This window comes from Macaca nemestrina, chromosome X (assembly GCF_043159975.1).
Source record: "Macaca nemestrina isolate mMacNem1 chromosome X, mMacNem.hap1, whole genome shotgun sequence".
Lineage (NCBI taxonomy): Eukaryota > Metazoa > Chordata > Mammalia > Primates > Cercopithecidae > Macaca > Macaca nemestrina.
The window spans coordinates 37006186-37025268 of record NC_092145.1 but is presented as its reverse complement, the minus strand read 5'-3'; the positions used below and the strand labels follow the sequence as shown (position 1 = coordinate 37025268).

Below are 19083 nucleotides of genomic sequence, written 5' to 3'. Positions count from 1 at the left end.
ATCCTTTTGGCTATAGCAGTAGGTTCCCATAGAGAAGAGTATTAGTTGAGGCCAGATTTTGAGAAACTTTCAATGTTTGGGCTTTATTTAGTAGAATATTGAATTGGTATCAAAGTCTTTTTTTTTTTTTTTTTTTTTTTTTTTTCAGGAGTCTTGCTATGTCGCCAGGCTGGAGTGCAGTGGAGCAGTCTCGGGTCACTGCAACCTCTGCCTCTTGGGTTCAAGTGATTCTCCTGCCTCAGCCTCCTGAGTATCAGGAACTACAGGCGTGCACCACCATGCCCAGCTAATTTTTGTATTTTTAGTAGAGATGGGGGTTTCACCATGTTGACCAGGATGGTCTCGATCTATTGGCCTCATGATCCGCATGCCTTGGCCTCCCAAAGTGCTGGGATTACAGGCGTGAGCTACCACACCTGGCCTCAAAGATTTTTGAGCAGGATAATGACTACATGAAAGCAAGGAAGAAGGAAGGCTAATTTGGTGATGATGTGGGAGATGTATTGAAGATACAGGGATAGGAGCTAGAGGCAGGGGCTAGAGAGAAGGCTGCCCTAATTATCCAGATATGAGTAGTTAAGGCTTAAACCAGGGTAGTGAAAGATTCAGGAAACAGTGTGAGGAAAAGATGATGATTTGCTGGCTGTGGGAGGGGAAGGGTCAAAGGTAGCTCTAAGATTTCAGATTTGGAGGTTAAGGAGAAATGATAGATGGATGGTTTTGCAAGAAAAATGATGAATTTCATTTTATAGGTGAGTTGATTTTGAAGTGAAAGCTTATCAATGTGGAAATAACCATCAAGCCATTAGAAATGTGGAACTGAGACCGGGCTCAGTGGCTCATGACTGTAATCCCAGTACTTTGGGAGGCCGAGGCAGGTGGATCACCTGAGGTCAGGAGTTCGAGACCAGCTTGGCCAACATAGCTCTACTAAAAATACAAAAATTAGCCAGGCGTGTGGCACCTGGCTATAATCCCAGCTGCTGGAGAGGCTGAGGCAGGAGAATCACTTGAATTCAGGAGGTGGAGGTTACAGTGAGCCAGGATTGTGCTACTGTACTCCAGCCTGGGCAACAAAGTGAGACTGTGTCTCAAAAAAGAAAAAAAAAGAAATATGGAACTGAATATAAGGAGAGAGTTTAGGGTTAGAAATGCACATCTGGAAGTCATATCCTTATGAGAACCAAAGCAGACTGAATGTTAGACATAATACAGTGAGTGAAGACCAGAGAATCAAGGACTGAACCATGGGGGAAAGTTCACAAAGAGTGTGAACATAGAAAACAAGAAAGAAACACAGAAAAGCAGAGATTGCAGTTATAGTGCCATAAAATTACATTTCTTAAAAAACTTGTATTAAACAATGAGATTAAAATTACAGTGACATACTTCATAAATACTTTATGAGTTGATTTTTAAAAATACACAAATCTCAACTTAGCTCTGGTTTATTTAATGATCCACCTAGAAGCTTTACCTACTATTTATACATAGTCTCTCTCCCTATCAGTAAAATAAGGACAATAATACTATTGTGGTCACTTCACAATACATGTGAAAACTTAAAAAGTCATGAAGTGTGAGAATAATGTCAGGTTTTATCATTGACCTACTTGGCAGTGAGATTTCTTAAAGGCAAGTTGGTGTCCTTTTACCCTCAGAACCTACAAGGATAGATACTTAAAATATGTTTGCCGAATTAATTGATCATAACAGAGACACAAGATACTTGAATTTTTATTCCAGCTCGATTTTTGACTGTGTAGCCTTGGACAAGTTAATTCATGCTTCTGGATCTTAGTTAGATGATTTCCCAGAGACCTGCAGGTTTTACAGGCTGACAGCAGAAAGATTCAGAGGATTTCATGGGGCTTAACTGGTTCAGTACCATTGAACTTATATCCTTGCCTTCTAAACAGTAGCTTCAGTGTATTCATAGAAACACCTTTGAGCTCAACCCTTTTTTATACTCTTAAGGAGAGCAGTAACTTTTCTTAATAATCAAAAACCATAATTAGTTTTATGTATAAACACATTTGTTGGAAATCTTTTGAGTTCTACGAGTAATTTATACATACTTTTATTTGATATATACAGGTAGAATCATGTTCTATCAAGTGCCACTTTATGTTTCAGTTTGCATAATAAGGCTTCTTCCTTATACCCTAGCCAATTAAAAAAAAAAAACTAACACTGATTTAGAAGTTACATTGAAATGAAAAATACAAACTGTTGTCCATTTAGTGCTTGTATTTACATATGTGAGTTAAACTGGTAATAATGCAATGTAACTTGTTTCCAAAAATGTATTTCTGACTTGATTTGCAACAGTCTTTTTTTTTTACCCATGACACCACCTCAGGAGGTCCTGATGACATGTGCCCCTGCAATAGATTTTAAACATATAATTAATATATAATTGGGCTGGGCATGGTGGCTCACACCTGTAATTCCAACACTTTGGGAGGCCAAGGCAGGCAGATCACTTGAGGCCAGGAGTTCAAGACCAGCCTATCCCACATGGTGAAACCCCGTCTCCACTAAAAATACAAAAATTAGCTGAGTGTGGTGGCACAGGCCTGTAATCCTAGCTATTCGGGAGGCTAAGGCACAAGACTCTCTTGAACCTCAGGGGCAGAGGTTGCAGTGAGCCAAGATCGTGCCACTGCACTGCAGCCTGGGCCACAGAATGAGACTGTGTCTCAAAAATAAAATTAAAAATTATATAATTAATACATAGTAAAATCTTAAACAATTTGATGAATTTTGACAGTTGTATACACCCATGTAACCATGTAATCAGAAACAAAAAAATAGAACATGCCCATTCCTTCGGGAAAGGTTCCCTTGTGCCCATTTCCAGTCAGGCTCCCCACCTTCACCATCTGATTTCTATCACCATGAATTAGTTTTTATGGCATATAAATGGAATCATTCAATATGTACCTTTTTTTTTTTATCTGACTTCTCTTGTTTAACCTAATATTTTGAGATTCATCCATATTGTTGGGTATATCAAAAGTTTGTTCTTTTCCATTTTCTTGATATACAAATTTTAAATCCATTCAGTTAATGGGATTTTGAATTGTTTCCAGTTTCAGGTTGTTATGAATAAGTCTACTTTAAACATTCCTGTCTATGACTTATTGTTGACATATGCTTTTTTTCTCTTGGGTAAATATCTAGGAGTGGCATTGCTGAATCCTAGGGAAGATATATATTTAACTTTTAAGAAATTTCCGAAGAGCTTCTCAAAGTGGTTGGACCATTTTATACTGTTTGCCAGTAGTAGATGAGAGTTCTATTTGCCCCACATCCTCCCTAGCATCTGATATTGCTAATCTTTTTAAATTTTAGCCATTCTATTAATATTAGATGTGAATCAACATCTCATTGTGGCTTTTATTTGTATTTCCCTAGTAACCGATGATGTCTACCACTTTTTCAGATGTTCATTGGCCTCTTTTATATTTTCTTTTGTGAAATGTTTGTCTTTTATCCATTTTAGAAATCACATTGCCTGCTTTTTATTGTTGTTTTGTGGGAGCTCTTTCCTGGATATAAATCCTTTGTCAAGATGTGTGTGTTGTATATTTATTTACCAGCTTCTGACTTGTCCATTCACTTTCTTAATTGAGTCTGTGGTTGAGCAGAAAATTGTGGTTTTGGTTGTAATTGATGAAATCCAGTTTATTATTTTATAATAATTTGTTCTTTTTGTATCTGGTCCCAAAAATCTTTGCCTACCTCAAGATCCTGATAGTGTCGTCCTGTGTTTTCTCCTAGAAACGTTGTTTCCGAGTTTTGTTTAGGTCTGTAATATATTTAAAGTTCATTTGTGAGCATGGAATGAGATAGAGGTCAAAGCTTTTTTTTTTTTTTTTTTTTCTGGACAGTTAGGTGGTACATACCATTTGGGGAAAAACAAGACTTTCCTTTTGCCACATTGAATTTACTTTGGCACCTTGGTCAAAAGTTCGTTTCTTCATATTTGTGTGGGCTATTTCTGGATTCTTGGTTCTCTTCCATTGCCCATCTTGATGCCAGTATCACACTTGATTACTATAACTTAAGTCTTGAAATCAGGTAGTGTTAGCCGTCCAGCTTTATTGTTTTTCAAAGTTGTTTTGGCTATTCTACATCCTTTGAATTTCCATATAATCTTTAGAATCGTCTTTTCTATATCCTCAAAATAGCCTGAGAGTGGAGAGTTTAACAATATTGAATTTCTCAATCAATGAATGTTTATTTGGGTTATCTTTAACTGCCAATAATATTTTGTAGTTGTTAGGGTAGAAGTCTTGGGTTAGATTTATTGGTAGATATGTGATGTTTTGATGCTACTGTAAATAATATTGTTTGCTTTTACATTTTCATTTTTTAATATGTTGTTGCTAGTATATAGAAATATAATTGATTTTGTATGTTGCTCTTATGTCCTGCAACCTTACTAAGTCTGCTTATTAGTTTCCGTAGTTTGTATGTTTTTTAGGATTTTCTACATACACAATTATGCCATATGCACAGAACAATTTGACTTTTTCTAATCCTGTATGTCTTTTCTCTTTCTCTTGCCTTATTGTACTGGCTAGAACCTTCAGCATAATGTTGGATATAAGTGGTGGGAGCAGACATTCTAACTTGTTCTCAATCTTAGGAGAAACATGTCTAGCCTTTAGATTTTTAGTAAATGCCTTTTATCAGATTGAGGAAGATCTCTTCTGTTCTTTGTTTCTTGAGTTCTTTTTAAATATCATGAATGGATGTTAAGTGTTGTAAATGCTTTTTTCCTGCATCTATTGAAAGAGATATGATTTTTCTCTTTTATTCAGTTTATGTGGTTGTATGTTACATTTTTTTAAATTGTAACCTAACTTTACATTCCTGGGATAATTCATACTAAGTGTGTACCTTGTATTTAATTCCCCCAATGTTTGTCCCAAAATTGCTGGAAATTTTAATTTGGCTAGCAGGCATTAATATATAGATATTTTATTCAAGTAGCAACATTTATTTCACATATACTATCCAGTGACACTAAAATAATTACTGGAAAAGCCAATATAAGTAAAATATTGTCCCTACTCTCAAAGAATCACAGCCTATTGGAAAAGTCAGATATGTAGATAATATGTAAATAATGTACAAATATAGTGATAAATCCTTACCAAAAAATTAATGAAATAAAAAAAAGATGTGTAGTGTCTTGCCTACCCTGTATTGATAAGGAGAAGGATCCTGGAAAAGGTGATACCTAAAGTGTTTTAAAGAGATTAACCAAGTAGAAGGGATTAAAGGGAGGAAGGCACAGCCTGAACAAAGACATAAAGCTAAGACACACCATTGTGATTCAGGGAAACTACTTAGTTCACTGTTGTTATAACATAAAGTACAAAGTTTGGTATGATGAATGATGAGATTATGGAAGTATCAGCCACATCATTGCAAGCTTTGTGTCCCACATGAAGGAGCATGTCCGTTGTTCTGTGAGTGATGCGCAGCCATTGCCAGATTTTAAGAAAGGGAGAGTGACACGCTCAGGTTTGCATTTTAATCAGAACCCTATGGCAGATGTGTGGAAGATGTATTTGAAAGGGCCAAGACTGGAGGCAGGAAGATAAATTAAGAAAAAAAAATAGGGAAATTTTGCACCTTAGCAATAAGAGAAATGGAGAGAAAGGGTCAGATATGAGAAATATTTAGGAAGTAAAACTGGCAGGACTTGGTGATGAACTCATTATAGAATGAGTAAAGAAAGAGGGTGTGATAGTTTCATAGATATCTTAGCCTATTTGGGCTTCTGTAACAAAATATCAGAGACTGGGTAGGTTATAAACAACAGAAATGTATTTTTCACTATACTGGAAGCTTAGTAGGTGAAAATAAAGGTGTTGGCTGACTTGGTGTCTGGTGAGGATCCACTTCCTAATTCATACATGGTATCTTCGCACTGCACCCTTATGTGGTGGAAGGGGGTGAGCTAACTATCTGGGGTTCTTTTTATTAGGGTACTAATCCCATTCATGAGGGCTCTGCCCTCATGACTTAGTCATCTCCCAAAGTCTCCACCTCCTAATACACCATCACCTTGGGGGTTAGGATTTTAACATATGAATTCTGAGTAAACACAAACATTCAGGCTGTAGCATTAAGACTGCAACATCAAAGTACCACAAATTAGGTGGCTTAGAACAAGAGAAATTTATTGTCTCACAGTTCTAGAGTCTAGAAATATGCAGTCAAATTGTCAGGGCCATGCTCCCTCTGAAACTCTGGGTAGAAGCCTTCCTTGTCTTCTGGTGGTAAGAGTCGTTCCTTGACTTCCCTTGACTTGTGGCTGCATCACTCCAGTCTCTGCCTCTGTAGTCACATGGTGTTTGCCCTGTGTGTCTCTGTCTTCATATAAAGATACCAGTCATACTGGGTTGGGGCCCACCCTATGCCAGTATTGCTTCAACAATCATATCTGCAATGACTCTGTTTTCAAATAAGGTCACATTCTGAGGTGCTTGGGGTTACAACTTCAACTTACCTTTTTGGGGGACACAATTCAGCCCATAACAGATGATCAAGTCAAAACTGCGCTTAGTTTGCTACCTAAGGGTCTATAGGGTATTGCCACTGGCAAGATAGGAAACACAAGTATAAGAGCTAGATGATGAATTCGATTTTCTAAAGGACATACGGGAAGAGCTGTTTTAGCGATCAGTTCTATAGGTCTGAAGTGCATCTCTTTAAGATAGAAACAGGCTGTTATGACTTATGGGTAGCATCAGTAATTGGCTTCATGTTTTCATGGTTGAGAACATGAGATGATGGTTCACAAAAGAGTTTTATAGCAACTGTTATTCTGGCAGGGCTGGTGATCTCTATCTTGAGCTGTTATCCTATCGTTCTCAGTAATTTTAGAACCATCAGTTGGGAAGTGTTCTTTATCAAAACTGAATCATTTTAATACCAACCCACAAAAATAAAAACTAAAAAAAAATTTAAAACATCGAATCATTTTAATAAACACCTAAATCACCAACACAATATTTGAAAATGTTGTCAATTTTTCTTAAGACCGATATGGGTAAATATTGTTTTAATATAAAAAATAATGGATGTTAGACATTCAGACATCCTCAATTTGGAATAAACAATATATTCCCTTTTTAAAAATATTCTTTCTCTATGTGTTAACATTTGCAACTGTAGTTAACATCTTCATTATGTGAATAAACAAAATAATCATAGTTTACTATTGTTAACATCAATTTTATATTTTTAAGAATGTTTTTAACTTTAAATACTTTAAATATTTGATTTATAAAATATTGTCACACAAGTATGTTCCTTTTGTGCATCTCATTGAATTTAGTACCATCTGTTTGTTTTCTACCAACTTGAAATGCTTCAGAATTTATTTGCCCAAAACTCTAAAACTATTTTTAATTCCTAATTGGATTTTTCTCTTAATGCAGGAAGTCTTGCTGGAGTTGCTAGAACAATGTGTGGATGGCTTATGGAAGGCAGAACGTTATGAAATAATTTCTGAGATTTCCAAGTTGATCATTCCAATTTATGAGAAACGTCGTGAGTTTGAGGTAGACAATTTGAACATTTTTATCATTGACTTACGTATTTTATTTTGGTTTTAGGGAAAACAGTAATATAGTTCTGTTACTATTATTCTACTCGGTGTCCTCTGAAGAATATAAGGTTCATTAGATTATGACTTTTGTATTTTATCATAGAATATAGATAGTCTATCATTTTGACACATTTGTCCAATTTCAAAGTGACAATCCCTAAAAAGGCTATTAAATCCTAAGATTTTTTTAATGTTTTCACCACAAAGGAATGATAAATGTTTGAGATGATACATTTACTAATTACCCTGTTTTGATCATTACACAATGTTGGCATGTATGGAAATAACATTCCCCCCATAAATTGTACCCCATAAATATGTACAATTATTGTGTGTCAATTAAAAACAACATAAAACTTCCTTTGGTCCTGCTTATGAAAAGAAAATAAAGTGAAACTTAAAAAGTCCTACCTTATATTCATTTATGTTTTCCGAATGAAATTAAGGCTAAAAGATCCAAAATAGAAATTGAGATTTAAATTAGACCAGTGGTTCTGAAAAAAAAAAAATTTTTTTTTTTTTGAGATGGAGTCTCACTGTGTTGCCCAGGCTGGAGTGCAGTGGCACAGTCTTGGCTCACTGCAACCTCTACCTCCCAAGTTCAAGCAATTCTCCTGCCTCAGCCTTCCAAGTAGCTGGGATTACAGGCATGCACCACCATGCCCCACTATCTTTGTATTGCTAGTAGAGATGGGGTTTCACCATGTTGGCCAGGCTTGTCTCGAACTCTTGACCTCAAGTGATCCTCCCGCCTTAGCCTCTCAAAGTGCTGGGATTACAGGCATGAGCCACTGTGATGGGCCTGAAAATATTTTCATCTAGCACCCTCCCCTCTTTCTGTCAGAGCACAAAATAATCAGTGTTGTTTTCACTAAACCTTCACTTTAAAAAGCTGTCAAATTTCCATGTTACCCAGGGAAGAGGCATAGACATGATTGTATTCTTTATAATTCAGTGGAGAAACTAAAGGTGCTGGCAGATGACAGTGGGGTGGGTAATAATACACTAGTAATAGCCCTATTATGAGAATTTTAAAATTTTGACTTGCCAAATAAACTATTGATAAAGTATAGTTAATAAAGAATAGTAGTATCATGAACAGCAATTGCTACCAGCACTAAACATGATTTTTTAAATATTCACGTCTCTTAGTCCATATCATAATTTCTATTGCTGCTGTACTGGGAAGGGATGATTTAGGATTCAAGCCATTTTTAAAAAGCAAGGCAATTTACTCTTAAGTAAAGCAGTTAGGCCTTTCCTTGTTGACAGTTTCTAAGAGTGAACACACATAGATTTAATATAATCTGAGCAGTGTTTTTGTCTCTCCTCCAAACTGGCTCTGATCAAACTCACTTTTTCTTCCTAGATTCTAGGTCTTCCTCTCTTTCTGCCATACATTTGGTGTAAATGGGGCATGCCTGAAAACTCATAGTAGAATTCAAGTGAATATGGTAATAAGCTGAAGTTAAGTATAGGTCATACAGATGGCAAAGAATAGCCTATGAGACAAAACTAGATTTGCCATTACCCCTCCTATCAAAGCATTACATCTGAAGAACCTTTGTAGTAATTTCAAAATAAAGTCCCCATTTTCTGACTCTTAGGATGAAGGAAGTTCTGGCTTTTAGAAACCCAGGGAGCCTTTTGCTACTTAGCCAACCAATAGGGAAGAAAGAAAAATATATCTTCTCTACACATTAAAGAAAATTATGTTTTCTGTAGGGGAACTACTCCTATTTCCTTGGAGGGGTGTAAGGGTCTGTATAAATCCCCTAGCACTCTGTATAGATGAAGTAATTGTGTTTAGGACTGATGTAGCTGGAGCGTGGTAGTGCACGCCTGTGATCCCGGCCATTTGGGAGGCTGAGGTAGGACGATTGCTTGAGTCCAGGAGATTGAGGCTGCAGTGAGCTATGATTGAGACACTGCACGCCAGCCTTGGCTAAAGAACAAGATCCAATCTCAAAACAAAACCAAAAAATAGAACACTGATTTATGCTTTTCCAGTGTATCTCTATGGAATGAGCTGAAAACTATCAGAGATAGCAGCCAAGGTAAGGAAGATTTCCCTCCAATTGAGCTCAATTGTAAAATAGAATATGGGAAGAATTTTAGAGAAAGAAGCTTGTGTGTTCTTCCTTTTTTATTGAGGTGACATTTATATAACATACAATTAACCATTTTAAAGTATAGAAGTCAGTGGCATTGAATATATTCACAGTGTTGTGCACCCACCACCTCTTTCTAGTTTTAAAACTCGCCAGAAAAACACTCCATACCTATTAAGTAATTACTCCCCACCCCACTCCCACTTTCCAATAACCACTAACCTGCTTTCTGGATTTGCTTATTCTGGATGTGTCATTTAAAAGGAATACAGATTGAGCCTCCCTAATCTGAAAATTCGAAATCATAAATCCTCCCAAATCTGAAAGTGTTTGGGCATGGTCATGGTGCTCAGTGGAAATACTCACTGGAACATTTTGGATATCAGATTTTCAGATTAGACATGTTCAGTTGGTAAGTCCAATGCAAATATTTCAAAATCCCAAACACTTCTGGTCCAAAGCATTTCAGATAAGGGATACTCAACCTGTAGTATAATATGTGACCTTTTATGTCTGGCTTCTTTCAGTTAGCAATTTTTTTTTTTAATTGAGACACAGTCTCACTCTGTCACCCAGGTTGGAGTACAGTGGCACGATCTCAGTCACTGCAACCTCTGCCTCCTGGGCTCAAGTGATCCTGACACCTCAGCCTCCCAAGCTGTGAGGTGCACACCACCACTCCTGGCTAATTTTTGTATTTTTAAGAGAGATGAGGTTTCACCATGTTGTCCAGGCTGGTCTCAAACTCCTGACCTCAAGTGATCCACCTGTCTCAGCCTTCCAAAGTGCTGGGATTACAGGCGTGATCCACCGCACCTGGCCTGTTAGTGTAATATTTAGAGGTTCATGTATCAGTTGTAGCACATATCAGAACTTCATTCTTTTTTATGGCTGAGTAAGATTCCATTGTATGGATACACTGCAGATTGTTTATCCATTCATCCACTGATGGGCATTTGGGTTGTTTCACCTTTTGTCTATTATGAATAGTGCTGTTGTAAACATTCACATACAAGTTTCTATGTGGATATATAATTCAATTCTCTTGAATATATACTAGGGAGTAGAATTGCTGGATCATTTGGTAATTCTATGTTTAACTTTTTGACACCCACGAAGCTGTTTTCCACAGTGGCCGTACCATTTTACATTTCAATCATCAGTGTACTAGGATTCCTATTACTTCATATCATCACCAACATTTGTTATTTTCTGTTCATTTTATTTTGTTTTGTAAAATCCATCCTAGTGCATGTGAAGTGGCACCTCATTGTCTTGGTTTGCATTTCCTTAATGACAGTGAGATTGAGTGATTTTTCGTGTCCTTGGCTGCTTGTACATCTTCTTTGGAGCAATGTCTATTCAGATCCTTTGCCCATTTTTAAAATTGGTTTGCATATATTTTGTTGTTGAGTGGTAAGAAGTCCTTAAATATTCTGGGTACTAAACCCTTATCGGATCTTTGATTTGCATATATTTTTTTCCATTCTGTAGGTCATCTTTCACATTTTTGATAGTGTTCTTTACACAATGTGCTCTCTTTTTCTGGAAGTGCAGAAAAACATATCCTTTGGAAATATCTGTGAACTTGCATAAAAGCAGCCCTCACTGCAGCTTACACCATTACTTATTGTTATATTTGCATTTTATTTTCCTCTTTAAATACGTGGATTGTTTATTCTCATGTCTCTCTACCTGAGGGCTCAAGCAAAGCATTTGGCTGCCCTTTCAGTTAAAAATATTGAGACCCTGTAGAAAATAGTAGTTGATAATACAATATTTCAAAATTAAAAATGTCCATTGAGATGTGAATAAAATGAAGCATGATATTAAAAAGTACAATGTTATTGAGGAACAGAAAACCACATACCGCATGTTCTCACTCATAAGTGGGAGTTGAACAATGAGAACACATGGACACAGAGAGGGCAACAACACACACAGGGCTTGTTGTGGGGTGGGGGGTGGGGGGTGAGGAGAGGGAACTTAGAGGACGGGCCAATAGGTGCAGGAAACCACCATGGCACACATATATCTATGTAACAAACTTGCACTTTCTGCACATGTAGCTCCTCCCCTTTTTTTTTTTAGAAGAAATTTCTTTTAAAAAGAAATACAGTGTTATTTTACCATTTTAAGTTCTACCCTTAGACCTAAAGTTGTTGAGGACTGTCTAATTGTTACAAAGGGAGATGAGTAGGAATGACCCCACCAAGACCATTTTGAAAAGAATATACTGGTGCTTTTTATTCTTGTACATTCATCTTGAAGACATTTAGTAATTAAACAAAAAAACAAAGCTGATTTGTATATTTTTATTTTTCAGAAACTTACTCAAGTTTATAGAACTCTTCATGGAGCTTACACAAAAATTCTGGAAGTTATGCACACAAAAAAGAGACTTTTAGGCACTTTCTTCAGAGTTGCCTTTTATGGCCAAGTAAGTGTACTTGAGTTCATAACGTTTTCCTTTTTAAACATTCACCTTTGAATTACTAGTTTACTGTAGCAGCTAGGATTCTGTCCAGATAGAGTGCCTATTACAACAGCAGAGAGCCTCTTTTGTATGTATAAAGTTCACTTTGGTTCTCATATCTAAATCCTTCAGGTCAGAATACGACAGAGGTTTTGATTTCTGTCAGCTTCATTTTCTGTTAAGCTTTTTAAAGTACATATTAAATATATAGTAGTTAAAACTTTTAAATAAAAAACAGGTAAGTGTACAGGGAAGGAAAAAACCTAGTTTGGAAATCTTCCTCAGACCATATGTTTATATGATTATAAATTTGAAAATTATCAGGAATTTGAAAATTCTCATGTATTTGAAGTTCAAAGGGTAAATACATGCATGGGACTTTTAGTAATATTATTCAAAATGTGTTTCAAAGATATTATTACTAGTTATTTAATAGATTTTCTTTACATGTTGTGTTTGCTCATATTATTTATAAGTTATTATTTGTTTAACTTTATAATAGTCTTTTTTTGAAGAAGAAGATGGAAAGGAGTACATCTATAAAGAACCAAAGCTCACTGGCCTCTCAGAAATTTCCTTGAGACTTGTTAAACTTTATGGTGAAAAGTTTGGCATGGAGAATGTCAAAATAATTCAGGATTCAGACAAGGTAACACATACCCTGCATTTTGAAATCATTATTTGCTAGTTCCAGGCATTGTACATTGCTCCTGACTTTTTCCTTTTTTAACTGGTAGAGAAGCATGAAAATAGAGCTTTCCAGATAATAAAAGAAAGAACAGGGGTTTTGGAGTCAGAGATAACAGGTTTCAAATCTCTACTCTCTGCCACGCACTAGCTGTGTGACCATAGGGAAGGTACTTAACTCTCTGTGCTTCATCGTTCTTAGTAATAAAGTGGAGATAATAATAGTAGTATTTTCCTCATGAGGTTGTTGTATGGATTAGATGAGTTAATATACGGAAAGTATAATCACTTTCCTGGTACATAAAAAGCATTCGCTAATAATAACAAGCTAGCGTGCTCACTAAAGGGTTAGATATTATCATAAATGCTATTGTACATCATGATTCTCCATTACATCATGATTAAAATCCTCTCGGAGCACACATTTTACTCTAAGATGTCCTTGGTTCAGTAATAGTGACTGTAGTTAACATTTGCAATGAAATAGGTTTAGGAGAGATCCTTGAGCCTTGCTCTAAAAGTTATCCATCCCTCTGGGCCCTGCCAAGGCTTAGTGAGAAGGCTTACATCGTAGCAAGAGAGGCCCTTTCCTAGGAAATGCATAGTTCTCTATAGACAGGATTTGGGGGAAGCACTGTAGGAATGCCTAACTGTCCTTAGTTGCCTTGGGTATGCCCAGACTTAGAGCTGATTGTTAAGGGTAGGAAGGACATATAAAATTGAAGATTTGTATCCACAGCAATATTTACTGAGTGACTATGATATGCACAGTGCTATGCAGAACACTGAAAAGCTAGCAGGAAGCATCACCATCGTGAAAAAGCCCATGGCTATTGTAAAGACACTTCATTGTCTACCATGAAAATAATCTCTTCACTTTGTAGACTTACATATATCTCTTGGAGATGACTTTGTCTTAAACATAAACCTAAGACATTTAAAAATAGATTTGGTGGTAGTTTCAAACGTAATATATGGCAAACACTCTCTACTTCTTATCAGTTTCACTCTTTTGTGTTGTTTCATTGCATTGAAACAACAGAAGATTTTCTCCCCTTGCAGCCAGATAGTGTTAGACTTGTTCCCACAGTATTGATTACTGTATAAATGGAAAGGTAACGAAAAGTCAGACTTTCTGTGCAACATGCAGTTTTCTACCTTATTCTGCCTCTGAAAACTGGGCCAAAGAATGCTAGTGACAAACCACTATCAGGTGGCTGGACCCCTGATGTTTGTTATGTATCATGTTTTAGTAGTTCCCTATAGGCAACAGGCATAATAAGCAGTTCCTGCTTTTAAAATATATTTATTGTTTTCACAATGTGCGAAAGTGAAAATTTAAAATACTCTTTTCCCTTGCCAAAGAACAAAATCTGCATAAGGGCAAAGGCAATTTGAAGAGGAGTTTGGCAATGTCTTCCAATATTTTAAATGTATGTGTCCTTGGACCCAGCAATTTCACATTTAACATTTTATCTTATATGGTATATAAATATATATGGTTAAAGTTGTTCACTGCCACAAAATTTATATAGCAAAAACCTGGAAGCAGTCTAAACGTTTGCTGAAGAAATGGTGGTCTTACCCGTATAATGGATATAACCACCTAGGCATTAAAAAGCACGAGAGATTTGTAAGTGTCCATATGAACCTATCAAGATACATATTTTTTTCTTTTCTTTTTCTTTTTTTTTTTTTTCGAGACAGGGTCTCGCTCTGTTGCCCAGGCTGGAGTGCATTGGTGCCATCTTGGCTCACTGCAGCCTCTGCCTCCTGGGTTTAAGCAATTCTCCCGCCTCACCCTCCCTAATAGCTGGGATTACAGGCGCCCACCACCACGCCTGGCTAATTTTTGTATTTTTAGTAGAGATGGGGTTTCACCATGTTGGCCAGGATGATCTCGAACTCCTAACCTCAAGTGATCCACCCGCCTCAGCCTCCCAAAGTTCTGGGATTACAGGCCTGAGCCACTATGCCTTGCCGCTTTTAATTTCTTTCAAGACAGGGTCTGGCTCTGTCGCCCAGGCTGGAGTGCTCTGGCAGGATCACAGCTCACCGCAGCCTTGACCTCCTGGGCTCAAGCGATCCTCCCACCTCAGCTTCTTGAGTAGCTGGGACTACAGGTGTGTACCACCACACCTGGCTAATTTTTGTTTCTTGTGATTTTTTTTTTTTTTTTTTTTTTGTAGCAATGGGGTCTCACTATGTTGCCTAGGCTGGTCTCAAACTCCTGGGTTCAAGCAATCCTCCTGTCTTAGCCTCCTGAATAGGTGGGAGTACGGGTGTGTTGCCACCATACCTCAGCTAACTTTTTTATGTTTCTTAGAGACAGGATCTTGCTATGTTGCCCAGGCTGGTCTCAATCTCCTGCGCTCAAGCAGTCCTCCTGTCTTGGCCTCCCAAGCCTTGGGACTACAGGCATGAACCACTGCACCTGGCCCCATGTAAATCTTTTAACTAAGCAATTTCTTTTCTAGGAATTTATACTAAGGAAAAAATCAGAAAAAAGTGCACACAGTTTTAAATACAAGGATGTTCATCAGAACTTTATTTACAATAGCAAAAAGTTGGAAAACAGCCTGTCTCCACTAATGAGAGAATGGTCCAATAAGTCACATTTATCCATATAGCCATTAAAAGTGACTATTGTACAAACTGTTGGCCAGACATGGTGGCTCATGCCTATAATCTCAACACTAGGAGGCTGAGGCAGGAGTATCACTTGAGCCCAAGAGTTCCAAGCTAGCCTCAGCAACACAGCCTCTACAAAAAAAAATTTAAAAATTAGCCAGGTGTGGTAGTGCATGTCTGTGGTCCCAGCTACATGGGAAACTGAAGTGGGAGGATCACTTGAGCCCAGGAGGCTGAGGCTGCAGTGAGACATGATCACACCACTGCACTTGAGCCTGGGCAACAGAGCAAGACTCCATCTCAGAATAAATAAATAAATAAGCTATGATACCTGTGTTTTTATTGAGGTGTAATTCACATAATGCACAATCAAAACAATGTTTAGTATGACCTCAATTTTCTGAATACATATACATAGAAGAAAGATTAGAAGGAAATATATAAAAATGTGAATAATGGTCATTGCTGGGTAGTAGGATTACAGTTGTTTTTTTTTTTAATTTTTATTTTTATTTATTTATTTTTTTTGAGACGGAGTCTCACCTTGTCACCCAGACTGGAGTGCGGTGGCGCAATCCCGGCTCACTGCAACCTCCGCCACCCAAGCTCAAGTGATTCTCCTGCCTCAGCCTCCTGAGTAGCTAGGACTACAGGCGCATGCCACCCTGCCCAGCTAATTTTTGTGTTTTTAGTAGAGACGAGGTTTCACCGTGTTGGCCAGGCTGGTCTCAAACTCCTGACCTCAAGTGATCCGCCTGCCTCGGCCTCTTAAAATGTTGGGATTACAGGCATGAGCCACCGTGCCCGGCCAATTACAGTAATTTTTAATTTCTCCATATGTTTCTGTAGTCTCCAAATAGATTGCTATAACTTCTTTATAATCAGAAGTAAGTGATTTTTAAAAAGAATGAAGACCCCCCCTTTACTGGAAACACAATTATAATGGCAATGTTCCTCACTTGGTCTCAAAGAAGTTAGTAGGTTACCTTATCTCCTTTTCCCTTCCATTGAATAGGATTTAAAAAAATAATAATAAATTAAATTTTTTTAAAAAACCTTTCTTATTTTATAGGTAAATGCCAAAGAGCTTGATCCAAAATATGCTCATATACAAGTTACTTACGTGAAGCCTTACTTTGATGACAAAGAACTCACAGAAAGAAAGACCGAGTTTGAAAGAAATCATAATATCAGCAGATTTGTTTTCGAGGCCCCTTACACTTTATCAGGCAAAAAACAGGGCTGTATAGAAGAACAGTGCAAACGCCGTACAATCTTGACAAGTAAGTACAGTTTTACATGTTAACTTCTTATTTGTCTTGGTCTTTTTCAGTATACACGAGTAGCAGCTGGCCAGCTGGACCATATAACTGAAATTTTAATTATTATTTGTTCTGCTGTTCAGTTACAAGTTAGCACAAGCACGTCCATGTGATAAACCATCATTTTTCCATATGTCATCTATGATTGCCCAGAGGTGTCTCATAAAGAGAATTTCTCTCTGAATCCTGAAGTACTATATGGGACCCTCAGTCATCTTCTAGATAAAGCATGGGGAGAGTTAAGCACAGTAGAGTTTTTTCTTTAATTTGGCTATTTGAACAAATGATTTTCTAAGGACAGTAAATCAATCTTAACATTTTAATAGCTTCAAACTCGTTTCCCTACGTGAAGAAGAGGATTCCTATTAACTGTGAACAGCAGATTAATTTAAAACCAATTGATGTTGCCACTGATGAAATAAAAGACAAAACTGCAGAGCTGCAAAAGCTTTGCTCCTCTGCTGATGTGGACATGATTCAGCTCCAACTTAAATTGCAAGGCTGTGTTTCTGTGCAGGTACGCTGGTCGTCCAACATGTGTTAAATGTTTCTTGATGTTTCTTTTGCTTTTATAAGGGCACAGAGCAAGCATTAATTGTAATTGTGTGTTGGGCACTTACTGAGTGTAAAAACCTGTGCATTATTTTTTATTCACTTAATGAAGATATTACATTGAATTTTTATAAGTTTTGTGTTATGTCAGAGGACTTTAACATAAGTCTGATGACTGTAGCGAAGCCCTGTATGTACATATCAGAAATCACTCACTTACTAGAGTATCATCTTTGTAGATTATTTTCTTTAGTTAATGGTTTTTCGAAATAAACTTGTAATAAGCATATATTATTCAGATATGGATTTCTTGTATATTTTTGGATTTTTAATAAAAAAGAGAAATGCCAAAACTTCTTTGATTATTGCATTCTGGAAACACTCTAATTTTTCTTCTATTGTAATGTAGGTCAATGCTGGTCCATTAGCATATGCAAGAGCTTTCTTAAATGACAGCCAAGCTAGCAAGTATCCACCTAAGAAAGTGAGTGAGTTGAAAGACATGTTTAGGTAAGTGGTTTATAGTTTTCAGGTTAGACCCGTATTCTTTTTCTCTATTTTCTTCTTTTAAAAAACAGCAAAGTATTGACCAAATGATACCCCTCCAAAAAGGGATATTCTCTGTGGTCTTTTACAATGTCTAAGTGACCTCCTAAGGGCACTTTAAGTAATGAGAAAATGTGTGATCTGTTTCATCCTGCAGGACATTAACAATACCCTAGTGACCCAAGATATTAAATCTTCCAGTTTACTATATTGCTTTGGATATTTTAAGTGACACAAACACAAGCCTATGTTCCTTATGTGCTTTCCTTCTTCACCCAGTTGACCTCCTGTTACAGCATTTCAGACCATTTGGGGTAGGAATAGAAGTGGGGCAGGAAAGATTGCATATGCTCACTCCAATCCCCTGTCCTTACTTCCACTTGGACACTGCCAAACTAGGGCATGCAATATCTTGTCTTCAGTGAGCAGCTCTGTAAGCTAAGGCATGTATGAATGCTCTTACATTAGAGACATATCTTTAATATATAAAAGTTTTCATTCAGAAGAAGAGAAACAGTTGAGTAATATGGACTAAGGAGAAAGATGATAACCTATCCACTCATTTGCTCCCGACTTATTTTGTTTACTTTTCCTGTCTATGTTTTATCAGCTGTTCCAGGGTGCAGAGTAACTAGTAGTCATTCATTCACCAGTATTTATTAATGCCTGGTACATGCAAAAGACTATTAGTTGCTATGACAGGGATATAAAACAAATGGACAGTGAAGTACTTTGTCCCCTAAGACCTACACTCTAATTGTGGACATTAAACATAAACACATGAAATAATGGAAAAATACTTTTATGATAGGTCATCAACTCTCTGTTCTCCTTAGCAGCCCAGGGAAGATCCTTCATACCTGTACCACCCAGCACTGTACTAGCCACATAGTAAGCTCAAAATAAATTCTTTTTGAATGAATGACTCATTATCTACAGGTGCAAATTAATGTCAGCACAACTTTAGCTGATAGAATGCCAAGTAAATGATTGAGCAAGTAGGCTTTCCAGAGGGTATGTGTTTTGAGCCAAGTCTTGAAGGAGATAAGAAACAAAACCATAAGGCAAAGGTGGAAAGGAAAGAAGGCATTTCAGATTTAGGAAGAGACATTAATAAATGCA

General features: G+C 37.0%; 1 protein-coding gene across 5 annotated transcripts in view; it reads left to right on the top strand.

The window, feature by feature from the left end:
- LOC105468378 (dedicator of cytokinesis 11) overlaps positions 1-19083 on the top strand; it is a 189492-nt gene that overhangs the window by 167253 nt on the left and 3156 nt on the right. For all 5 annotated transcript variants that reach the window (XM_011718493.3, XM_071089250.1, XM_071089249.1 and 2 more), the window contains 6 exons: positions 7467-7589; positions 12074-12187; positions 12726-12872; positions 16614-16824; positions 17190-17380; positions 17825-17925. In XM_011718493.3, coding sequence (XP_011716795.2) covers positions 7467-7589; positions 12074-12187; positions 12726-12872; positions 16614-16824; positions 17190-17380; positions 17825-17925 — 887 coding nt within the window. The remainder of the gene's footprint in view (positions 1-7466; positions 7590-12073; positions 12188-12725; positions 12873-16613; positions 16825-17189; positions 17381-17824; positions 17926-19083) is intronic.